The 11,357-nt window shown below is 35.2% G+C and overlaps 1 protein-coding gene across 2 annotated transcripts; it reads right to left on the bottom strand.

Moving 5' to 3' along the window:
• Positions 1-6,221: 6,221 nt before the first annotated feature.
• LOC127790737 (nucleolar protein 56-like) lies at positions 6,222-11,016 on the bottom strand. 2 transcript variants are annotated; one of them, XM_052320379.1, is made up of 8 exons: positions 10,744-11,016; positions 9,277-9,491; positions 9,002-9,159; positions 8,607-8,794; positions 8,016-8,268; positions 7,433-7,581; positions 7,220-7,354; positions 6,222-6,876 (listed from the first exon to the last, which is right to left on the bottom strand). In XM_052320379.1, the coding sequence occupies exons 1-8, from the start codon at positions 10,946-10,948 to the stop codon at positions 6,533-6,535; spliced, it is 1,647 nt and encodes a 548-aa protein (XP_052176339.1). In that variant the 5' UTR covers positions 10,949-11,016; the 3' UTR covers positions 6,222-6,532. The 2 variants fall into 2 exon arrangements, with proteins under 2 accessions (XP_052176339.1, XP_052176340.1); XM_052320380.1 differs by having other exon boundaries at positions 6,222-6,870.
• Positions 11,017-11,357: the final 341 nt, after the last annotated feature.

The raw sequence follows: 11,357 nt of genomic DNA, 5'->3' as shown, positions 1-11,357 counted from the left end.
CAAACTTATTTTATTTTTAATAAAGACAAAATTGAGTTAGAGATAGAATTTTTCCTATCTCTAAGGGATGACATTCTGTTTCAATTAGAGGTAAGAGTATTTTCGTCTATGCTAGAGACGAAATTTGACATATAAGGTGTTTTGTTTCTGCTAGAGACATAATTGAGTTGAGATGTAATTTTTTCCTATCTATAAGGGAAGGCATTCATTCTCAATTAGAGATCGGAATATTTTTGTCTTTGCCAAAGGCGAAGTTTGACATAGTAGTGTTTCATCTTTGGTATAGACAGAATTGAGTTAGAGATGGATTTTATTTTTTATCTCTAAGAAAAAACGTTTTGTCTCAATTAGAGGTTGGAGTATTTTCATATATGCTAGAGACGAAATTTGACACAAAAGATGTTTAGTCTCTAGTAGAGACATAATTGAGTTCGAGATGAATTTTTTTTCATCTTTAGAGAAGCCATTCCATCTCAATTAGAGATAGGAGTATTTTCGTCTCTGCTAGAGATGGAATTTGACACATAAGGTTTTCCATCTCTAGACGCAATTAGAAGCAAAACAATATTCTGTCTCTGTCAAAGATAGACGGAATTAGAGATAGAATAAATTACGTCTTTAATATAGATGAAAGTTTTTATCAAAAGTTTGTGCCATTGTGCACGAACATTTTTTAGAATTAGGGTATGCTTGATTGCAAGCATTGAATTTATATGGAAAGAAAATATTTTCTATTTAATTGAATTGTTTGGAATTAAATTTCAGGAAAAATGTCAATTGAAAGTGTTTGAATAGTTTAATTTTTTACCTAAAAATTGTTATATTTTTTTTAATTTTTAGTGTTTGATTGTCATTATTTTTCATGAAAATAATCACATACACATATGCAGATAATCAATAAATACACAAATCAATAATCAATTACATAAAATAATTAAATATACATATATTCAAAAAATAAATCAAATATACATACACAAAATATTCAAAAAGAAAATTAAATATACATACACAAATATACATACACACAGCAAAAGGATGAACGAGCCGCCGTCACTGACCGCCGCTGTTAGTAGCCACCGCTACCATCCCCGTTCACCCCTCGATCACTCACTATCGCTCTCACTCACTCACTCAGTCGTTGCCTCTCATTTGGTCGCCCTCTCTCTTACTTAGTCCGTCGCTACCTCTCCCCCTATCTCGCTGCAAATCTACTTGCAGATCTTGGAGGAAGTTGAAAATCTAAACAAAGGATGAATGAATGGCCGAGATTGAGAGTGTAATTGCCTAGAAAATTTATTCTCTCCTCATTCCTTGATGGGAATTTCTTTTTCAGCAAAAGTGGGAAAAGAGTATAACGTGACCACAGTTTGAAAAATATTTTCTATGAAAAATTTGATCAATCAAATACCTCAAAAGTTATAATTTGGGTAGAAAATGACTTTTTTCATGAAAAATATGGTCAATCAAACAAACTCTTAGTTCCGTTAAATACGAAATGTTTTCCAAAATTAAAGAAAGAAAATCTCTATTTAGTACGAAATATTTCTTATCAAATTTCGTCCACATTATACACAATATTTCCCACCCCAAAATTGGTTGCTAGGTGCAATTTTTTAAAAAATATCATGTGGTTGGGATCAACTGTCTGTGTAACCCAACCCTGTTAATTGTTAATCTGTATTCTATTATGAATGTTAATTGTTAAGCTCGGGGCATTTAATGCTGCGCATCCCAGTCTTCATTAAAGAGTTAACTGTTAACGTTAAGGGTTTAGGGAAAAAGACAAAATAAGGAACATGATGTAACAAATTCCATCATTTTATTGATCATAAAACGTCAAACGACTGTTAATTACAGCACTAATCCCTCATTTATTACAGCTGTCCCACACCAGGTACACCATGAGCGCATTGTCCAGCAGGTTGCTGTACCGACCGGACACTTCGACGTCCTAGTCCCTGAACCTGACGATCGAGCACGATCGATTGGCACCGAGTCGGATGTAACGGTTCAGCAGGATGCGGGACCCGAAGGGCTGGGTCAACGAAGTTGAAGGTCTGACAACACACCACGCGGAACTTGCTGATCATGTCCCTGCGAACGTGGCACCCCACGTAGGATCGAATGTGCCCGGTCCCGACGTCGAACACGTCGGACGAGTCGAGTGCGGACACAGGGTTGGGCTCCTAGTCCAACACGATGTAGAGGCACCCGATCCCGGATCTGCAGGTGGAATGGTCCTCGAGGGCCTGATCCATCACGGCATCCCCTCCCCGGGCTGGGGATGCCTAGAGCCACAGCGTTCATCCTGGTCGGATGGCCTTCTAGGGTCACGAACCCGTCGATGTTGAGCGACTTCAGACGGATGCGCCTCCCCGCACGCTCGTTCACACCTGGACCCAACGAGGGGTAGTTCAGATAATCCGAGTGCGGGGTCCTCATAGTCACAAGGTTGCTGGGGGCAGATCCTCTCATCGTAGAGCCCCCTGGCGCATCGACGACGACGGTAGAACGACACCCGCAGTGTGTTCACCGTAACAAACCTCATCGGGAGTAGACCCCATCTCCTGACGGGGTAGGATCTCTTTCCAATTCCGAAGGCCGGGGTCCTCGGGCCGACCCGACTACCCGAACCTCCACTCTTGCCCGTCATCGGGTGCATCTTCCTCGTCCTCATCGTCTTCCGGCAGGATGCGTACCAGGCGGCCCACCAGTAGGGCCCGTATTAAAGCTTACCCACTTAAAGCCCAGAAGACACGTGGCAAGCGCAGTTGTAATTTGGGTAGAAAATGACTATTTTTCATGAAAAATATGATCAATCAAACACGCCCTTAGTTCCGTTAAATACGAAACGTTTTCCAAAATTAAAGAGAGAAAATTTCTATATAGTACAAAATATTTCTTATCAAAATTCGTCCACATTATACACAAAATATTTTCCACCCCAAAATTGGTTGTTAGGTGCAATTTTTTTAAAAATATCATTTTCCTTCCTAATTTTTTTTCTAGATTTTATCGTATTTTTCATATATTATTTCATGCCTTTTTGCAAATACATGGCATTTAACTAATTTTAAAAAATAATATTTTCAAATTAATAAATCATTTTAAAAGAAATATTTCATGCCATTATGCTTACTGATTGTTTTTATTTTCATTTTGGATGTATTATTATATGATTTTTAGTAAAACAAAATCATTTGAAAATAATAATAATTGTTTATAATTTATTTATTTTCTCGAACGCGTGCATCTACTATTTTTCTAAAGGAATTTTTATATTTTTATTATTTATTTTATGAATTTCTAATAATTTATCTCTTAAATAAATTGAAAAAAATGAGCTTCCAGTCTAGGATTTTTTGGGATTCAGCTTTATTATGGTTTTAAGATTTATTATGATGTCTTAAAGAAGCATTTTTTTTTTGGCAAAATAGGGAATGGGGGGATGGTTGTATTTCCAACCGCAACAAAATTCAAAGACTAAAAAAAATGTATTTGAAATTATAATTTTTCAATCACGTTATAAATTATTTTTTGGAATGATTATTTTTATGCGACTCTCACTTGGAATGATTATTCCAAGTGTGAGTAAGACAAGAACTGAAATCACGACTCACCGAACTGACAAAACTATATAAATCTTTCCTTTTTAAATATGCTAAAGCACATGAAGCAACATGACCTTTGCACTTTGGGTCTAATCATCAAATAGTGGTATAGTCATCTTAAGTGTATAAATTTTAATAAAATGCAACATATGAGGTTTAAGATAAATATGGATGATATTTTTGGTGTTTGAAAAAAAAAATATTCTTAAAATTTAATATCATGTTGCATTTTTCCCTTGTTAAATATTCAAATATAATCAAAATGCTCTTATATTATATCTATTTATCGTTTCCGTACGTGTTCTCTTTCTCTTTTGTGTTCTTGATTAATGCCTGACTTAACTATTTAAATTTATTGTCTCTGAACGCAACCTTTGTTTGATGAATTTTTCTTCATTCTCTTTTTGAGTAGCATCATTTACATTTTTTCTCGTTAGACGCCATTGCTATTCTTCATCACCACTATCTATAACAAGTGATTGCCATGGTTGCTACATTAAGCAAGTTATCTTTTGTCACTACCGACTACAAAATAACTTTCATTGTATTAAGACTTCATTTGGCAACGTGGTTTGACCGCTTATAAGTTATTATCAAACTTATTTTGTTATGTGTTTGGATGGTTTAAAGAACTTAAAAGCTCTCGTATCAACTTTTTTCAAAAGCTGTCCAGCTCTAGTTTTTTCAAAACGCTACCTTAGCTTATTTGAGTTGATCGAGTAAAGGACAATTTTACCCTCGTAACGTCAAACTATTTCCACCCATACCCCCATCTTCATCTTCCGCATTAACTCATCTCTCGCCACCAGACCCATCTCTAGCTATCGCCATTGTTGTTGTCATTACCCCAACCCATCACTGTCAACGTTTGCATCTCGTCGTCGCCCCAACCTATCACCATCAACGTTTGCATCTCATTGTCGTCCTAGCCTTAGTCGTGCACATCTCGTCGTCGCCCCAGTTTCTATAGTTTATATATATATTAATCTATAATATATTTGAAGGAAAAAAATAAAAGATGTATATATTATATTAATATTTGTTTTAATAATTATGTATAATTTATCAATATCTAATGATAAAATTTTATATTATTCAACAATCAACATGTCTATTTTTGTTTTTTTATCAAATTCTAATAGTTTATCAATTATTTTAAATTAAACACATAACTATTAGTTGATAGCTTAAAAGTAAATTTATTCAAACACGTTATTAACTTAAGCACTATCTAATTTAAAAGCTTTATATCACTTAAAATTTAAATAGCTTAGAAGCTATAAATCAAGACGCATAGCGAAACTAGCCCTAAATCACCTCAAGTCGCACAAGGACCTGCAATTTGAAGCTCGGTTTGCAAAGAATTGAATTATTTGTAGAGAATTTGATTATCTACAAATTTTATTTTCTTAAATGGTTAATCTTCTTGTAGAAACCCTAATCTCCGATTAATAGAAAATTTGATTATTTGCAACCTTCCTCCTCTTAAATGGTCAATCTTCTCTCCCTCCTCCTCTGTAGCAGTTTTTTCAGTATAATTTAAAGTTAATTACAAAATAAAAAACATATTGATGAAAATATTATATATTTACTTTATATATAAAGATTAGAAAAAGACAGTATAAATTTAGAAAAGAAAACTGAAATGTTTTTTGTGATTAAAAAACTATTTTCTACTATTTTTTGTAATAAATAATTATAATTTTTTTATTTCAATTATATATTTTTTAATAATGTAATTATGTATTTTTTTTTTGTTATAGCATATTCTTTTAACTAGAAAAACAATGTTTAATCATAAAATAAGGAGAGGAGGGAGAGACGAAGAAGGAGAGAGAAATTAAGATTAAAATAGATATAAAATATAAAATTAAAAGTTAAAATACGAAGAGAACAGTCCCATGTTTTGGAGACCAATTTTGACGAATGCTTAAGTGATGGATACATTAATAATTGAAAAATATTATTAGTACATCTTTATGTATATATTAAATTATATAAAAGTGTATCAATGACAAAAAAATCCATCATGAGGTGCATAGAGACGCAAGATATTTAACATGATTCTATAAAAAATATGAATGCAAATAGAAATAATTACAAAGCTAAAATCCATATAATTCTTAGATGTGTTTGATGCCAAGTGATTAAATATATAAAACAACTCAGAAGTAGTGTCAAACAAGTCACTGTAGTTTTTAACGAGCATGGCCAAAGTCCTAACACAACACTTAAAAAGACTTTAATGCCACATTTGTTGACCAACATCAAATTCCCTCTTTCTCCTTTTATTTGTCTCTTAAACAACTTACTCTTAGGTTGCGTTTAATAAGGTTAGAAAATGACAGTGGAATTTATTTTTTTTTCAAATTCTAATATATTTCATCAAACAATTTTTTTTTTTTTTATAAAATTCGAATTCCATATTAGTTCAAAAAGTAAAAAATTTTCTTAAAATCAAGAAAGAATAAGCTGAGAATTGAGATTCTATGAAATTAGAATTCCACCTCAATTTTCACCCTTCAATCAAACACACCCTTAATGAAATTGAAATAACTATTATCAAAGATAAGATACATAAAACACAATTAAAATGCTTTGACCATGTAAACAAAAGACCGAAAAGAGTCTTCTCATTGGGTTGGGGTGAGAGGATGGATCGGAAAAAGTTTTTAACAAAAGATGTTACAAAACAGACAATTTAATAGGAAATTCTTAAGCAGATAGAATATAGTATCAATTCTCCATCTACATGGTCATACCACTGCCACACCCATCTTGCAAGGCCAAAGCCAAACACCATGAGATACAAAGATGGGAAGCAAAGTAGCCAATTCTACTAAACCACATGCACTGATCATAATCTTTAGGTTGGCAACAAACAAGCAGAAAAGCTGAACTTAACCTCATCACAAAATTTACTCTCCATCTCCTGTTCTGGACTTCTTCTTTTTCTTCTTACCTTCGCTAGCAGCAGCTGGAACATCCTGTAGGCCTTTGTCCTTGCTCTTTCTTTTCTTCTTTTCAGTCATCCCATCCTCTGCAGCCTCATCTTGTTCAGCATCTGGCTCCTGTTCTAATTTTTGTTTCTCCTTCTTCTTCTTCTTCCCACTTTTAGGTTCGTCGTTAGCATCCCCATTCATATCAGCAACTGGCTCATCCATAGGATCACCATTTTCTGTAGCCTCTGCTTTTGACTTCTTTTTCTTGCTTTTCTTCACTGGCGTCTCAGCGGGTGCCTTCTCCACGTCCATGTCTGTACCTGAAGAAGGCATTATCAGGCAGAATGAATTGCAGTAACCACACTTAAAGTGTAATGAGGTTGAAGTGTTACTGATAACAAGGTCGTAGCCGGTTTAGAGATGGGCTTAGTAGTTCTCATGGTACAAACCCAGTGCTGAAGTTGATGAAATATAATACTACCAGACCAAAGCTGCGGTAAACTAACTTCAAACTTATGGCTGAAAGGTAAGGTGTTGTGCATAAAGCCATAAACAATTGAAAGAATATTGCATGCCTAGATAAGATAATTGTTGTTTAGGTCCTATCAATTCATGCATTTATTTATAAATATATATATATATATAGATACATCATCCACCCACCATTGTTTTGGGCAACCTCAAATGCAGCCTTCATCACATCCAAATTTTTACGAGGTGCGACCCCCTTGTCATAAAAATCTAGCCGTTCCTCGACCTGTTCGCGGAGTTTCTCTCCATAAGCTGTGGTATTCTTCTCTGCATTTAGAAGCAACTAACACTTTATTTCACCAAGCACAAATCCTTGATATCGTCATACTTTGTACAAAAACTTACCCAAGAAACAGTCAATGCGAGATGCAATTGAGCACTTGTTTGCAAGATAGCGAGCCATTCGACCTTTGTTTCGAGCAGAAGCACGGCCAATAAAGGAGGAATGGAATATGAGGCCGTACTTTGGGGTGTTCCCTCGGGTTTTCAATGCTCTGTTGCAAACAGGTAAACAGATTAACCTTTATAATCAGGACAAACATAATTAAAGTATAATCCATTATTAATGCTTAAAAATTCACCCATAATTAAAAAAACAAGTTGCAATGATATTACATGTGGTTTCAGAAAATGGAAGTGCACATCGCAACTCTAGTAATTAAATAAAGCCACATGCAACTCTCAAAAATATACAGTTCAGCTCAATGATAACCCAAATGTGGTCATTTAGAAATATTTCTGAGCAACATATTTACAAGTAACCTATCTAACTACAACAAGATATTAAGCCTTAATCCCTCCAGGTAGGGTCAGCTACATCAATTCTAACTCACCAATCCTTTCTATCTTTGGCCATATCTAAACAAGTGATCCAATTCTTATATGAAGTGTTAACGATCACAAACTGTCAAGTACAGAAGTAGACCACCTGAAAAGTGCCTTCTCTGCGCCAAGGATTTGAAGGGTAGAAGAAGGGCACTTTGCCAAATTTGTGAGGCTACCGGCATGGGAAATCAAACGAGCTCCAACAACTTCACCAATTAGTGCTGCTAAATTGGGTGCAATATCATTCATTTTGGTGACCAGATAATCATAGAGCTTCTTCCTGTACTCTGAAAGGTCCATTACCCTCTGGGCGAATTGTTTGACATTGATCAAGTCAACCGGAGACAAGTCCTGTCCTGAGGAAAAAAAAAAGCAGCATGAGAATAAAAGTTCCATGCAACTTTCCAATAAAGACATCTAAGGCCCCCCTCTGCATATCATTTAGTTTTCTCATTTCTAGTTCATGGCATTCTTTATCTTGCTTACAAATATAAATCACTGGAAGTTGGACAAGAAGATTTTTTGAAGAAGTAAAAGAATCAATTTAAAACTATTTCCAAACATGGCTGATTTTCAGAAATGTTCTCCAAAAACAGTTCCAACCAAGTGTGTTTTCCATATTCTTCAAACATTTATGCTCTTAACATAGAAAAAACTTTTTAAAAACCAAACCAAGTGGCCCAGCAGACAGTACCCATGGATGCTTTGGCGGCTTCTACAATTTCCTTTGCCTTATCTTCATCTCCTACTGTGTCAATCAAGCCTGGTAATTTGTCTTCAGACAATTCTGATTTGTTTTCAATAAATTTTGATACTTTAGCATAAAGATAGTTGTCATTGACAATCTTTACTAGTTCAGGGAAATGCCAAGAGTACCATTCTCTGCAATAAGAGACAAATAAGAGAGTAACTTAAACCCAAATGTTATAAATAAGTACCTCTTAAATGATTAATGCCAAAGCCATGGTTAAAGATAAATTTGCTCCAAGAAATTCTCATGCATTGCACCAGCATCTTAATAGCAAGAAAAGAATCTAGCTTCAAAGACATAATGAATGATGAATAAACTGCTTTGTAGATGTGACGAACCTGACTCTCATGGAGAAGGAATTGATATCCTTATCAAGAGTATCAAGAAGGAAGATTGCCTGAATAACCATATTGTCAACACGATTAACATTGAACTTGACCTTTGCCCTGCTGTAACTATGTCCCAGGCCAAGTTGAGCTTTCTCCAAGTCACCATCCTACAGTAGTTAGGGAAGAAGATAAGAACAAAAAAGTAGGTAAAAGGATTTTCAGAAAACAAACAGACCTTCAAGGCACTGGAAGAAAAGGAGATGGAAAAGAAAGAAAGTGCAAACCTTCAAGTTCTCAATGAACTTATCAAAATGCAACCTCACACCTCGAAGAAGCTCAAGAACAAACTCATTACTTTGACATGGGATCTTGGTCGCTTCAAAGATATGCGATCCAATCTTAGGCTCTGCAACTCCTAAACTGAACTTCGGCTTCTTTCCTTCCTTAACTTTTGGGAGAGAGCGCTCCAAAAAGTTCCTTAATTCATCAGTCATCTGTCCTAAAATACCAACAAAAAAAAAAAAAAAATGTCAAATGATTCAAACCATCATAAGCACAAGAGACTTTTTTTCCTGTTATGATTTATGATGAATTTAAAACATTTTAGAACAAGAACCCAAACCAGATGACCAATGAAACTGCTCCTGAAAATGAAATTCCATTTCTTGGAAAACATGGCTTTAGTAGTACATGTCAGTTTTGATCAAACAAAACTCAAAAAATAATATCGAGGGCATAAATTTTAAAACTAATTTTATTTCATTGCCCAAAAGTACAGAAACACAAATCCACATATCAATGGCCTAAAAGCATTATTTAGTGAAACTAAGTCGAGGCGAAACTGTAATTTTGAGACCAATTGTATTTCATTACACAAAAGTACAGAAACACAAATCCACATATCAATGGCCTAAAGTATTACTTAGTGAAACTAAGGTGGCAACTCATTTTCATTTCATGTCATTGTTATCCAAGGGTACCAACATTAACACAAAACTTTTTGTATCTCCTTTGCCCTACAAGATCAACCATATTCAGCAAACTCCTACACTAAAATGCCAGGAAGCTTATAATAAAAGCCCAGATTGAATTCCAAAAAGCAGAACCAAATGAATAACTGTCAACTATGCTATTTCCTTTCTCCAATAGCTTTTCAAGAAATTAAAAGGTAGAAAGGGTAAATGGAATATAGTAATGGCACAACACTCAAAACCACCATACAATTCTATGCAAACAAAAAACATGCAGAACAGGAGCTTCAAATAGAAAAGAAAAGACGGGAAAAAACTATTCATGGTCCAAAAGAGCTCGCATATATCCCCAATACGACATTTCTAACAAAAGTGAATTTGCCCATTATTATGCTCCGTCCTCCTTTGTTCCTAAAAAACTAAAACACCCATCTCAACTGAACCCCCCTGCAGCCGACAAAGCTCTGCTCCCATATCCACATCAATGCAAAATACAATTTTTTCAGCATCGCGACACAAGAATAACAAGAAAACACGGCACGAAAATCGTGCAAACGCTTCACTATATTCTCCTCATTGAACATTTTATAACTAAGCCCCAAGTAACATCGCATCGCGCATGTCAAAAGCAACCTAACAACTCAATAAATACACATCTGATTGATGTTTAACTTCCATCCAACTACAGTTACATAAGATTTACGTCTAATATAAACATACAGATAAGCACACACACACACACACACACACACACAGAGTACGAGGTAGGTCTTTCTTCACCTTCAGTTATGGCGTTACATTGATTGAGAGCGTCGAGAGCGGACTCGAAAGGGGTGAAGGCAGCGAGCTTGACGACTTTACCGAAGCGGTTGAGATCGGCGACTGAGTTCCGAACGGCCTCCGTATTCTGGCCGATTTCGTCAAGGCCATGAGCTTCCAACAGAGCGTAGCCTGACGCCGATTCATATAGAAGATACAGTGCCATTCGTGCGCTGTATCGAAGACCCTCTTGAGATTGTTCCCCTCCCTTTCTCTCTCTTTCACCTTTCTTTTGGTATATATGAAGACTAGGGTTTAGGGTTTTGCTTTTTTGGCTTATTTCACATACACCCCTCTTTTTCTTTTTATCGCCTCTTTGCCCAGATACTTTTGATAATTGCTATAATAACCGCCCTGGAGGCTGCGTCGGGCCAGGCCCAATATTTTGGGGTGGGCCAGCGCGGCTTAAGGGCATAGCTAGACCGGGCCGGACCAAATTCTTTTTTCCTAAATATTTAAATTTAAATCTTTAAAGTTTTACCTATTTAAATTTATATTATATATATTAGATATTTATATTCAAATATATTACTTAAATATTTGAAATTTACCATAATGTTCAAATTTAAACCCTT

This window comes from Diospyros lotus, chromosome 14 (assembly GCF_014633365.1).
Source record: "Diospyros lotus cultivar Yz01 chromosome 14, ASM1463336v1, whole genome shotgun sequence".
NCBI classification, from domain to species: Eukaryota; Viridiplantae; Streptophyta; class Magnoliopsida; order Ericales; family Ebenaceae; genus Diospyros; species Diospyros lotus.
The sequence above is the reverse complement of the archived record's forward strand: the minus strand, read 5'-3'. Positions and strand labels throughout refer to the sequence as shown.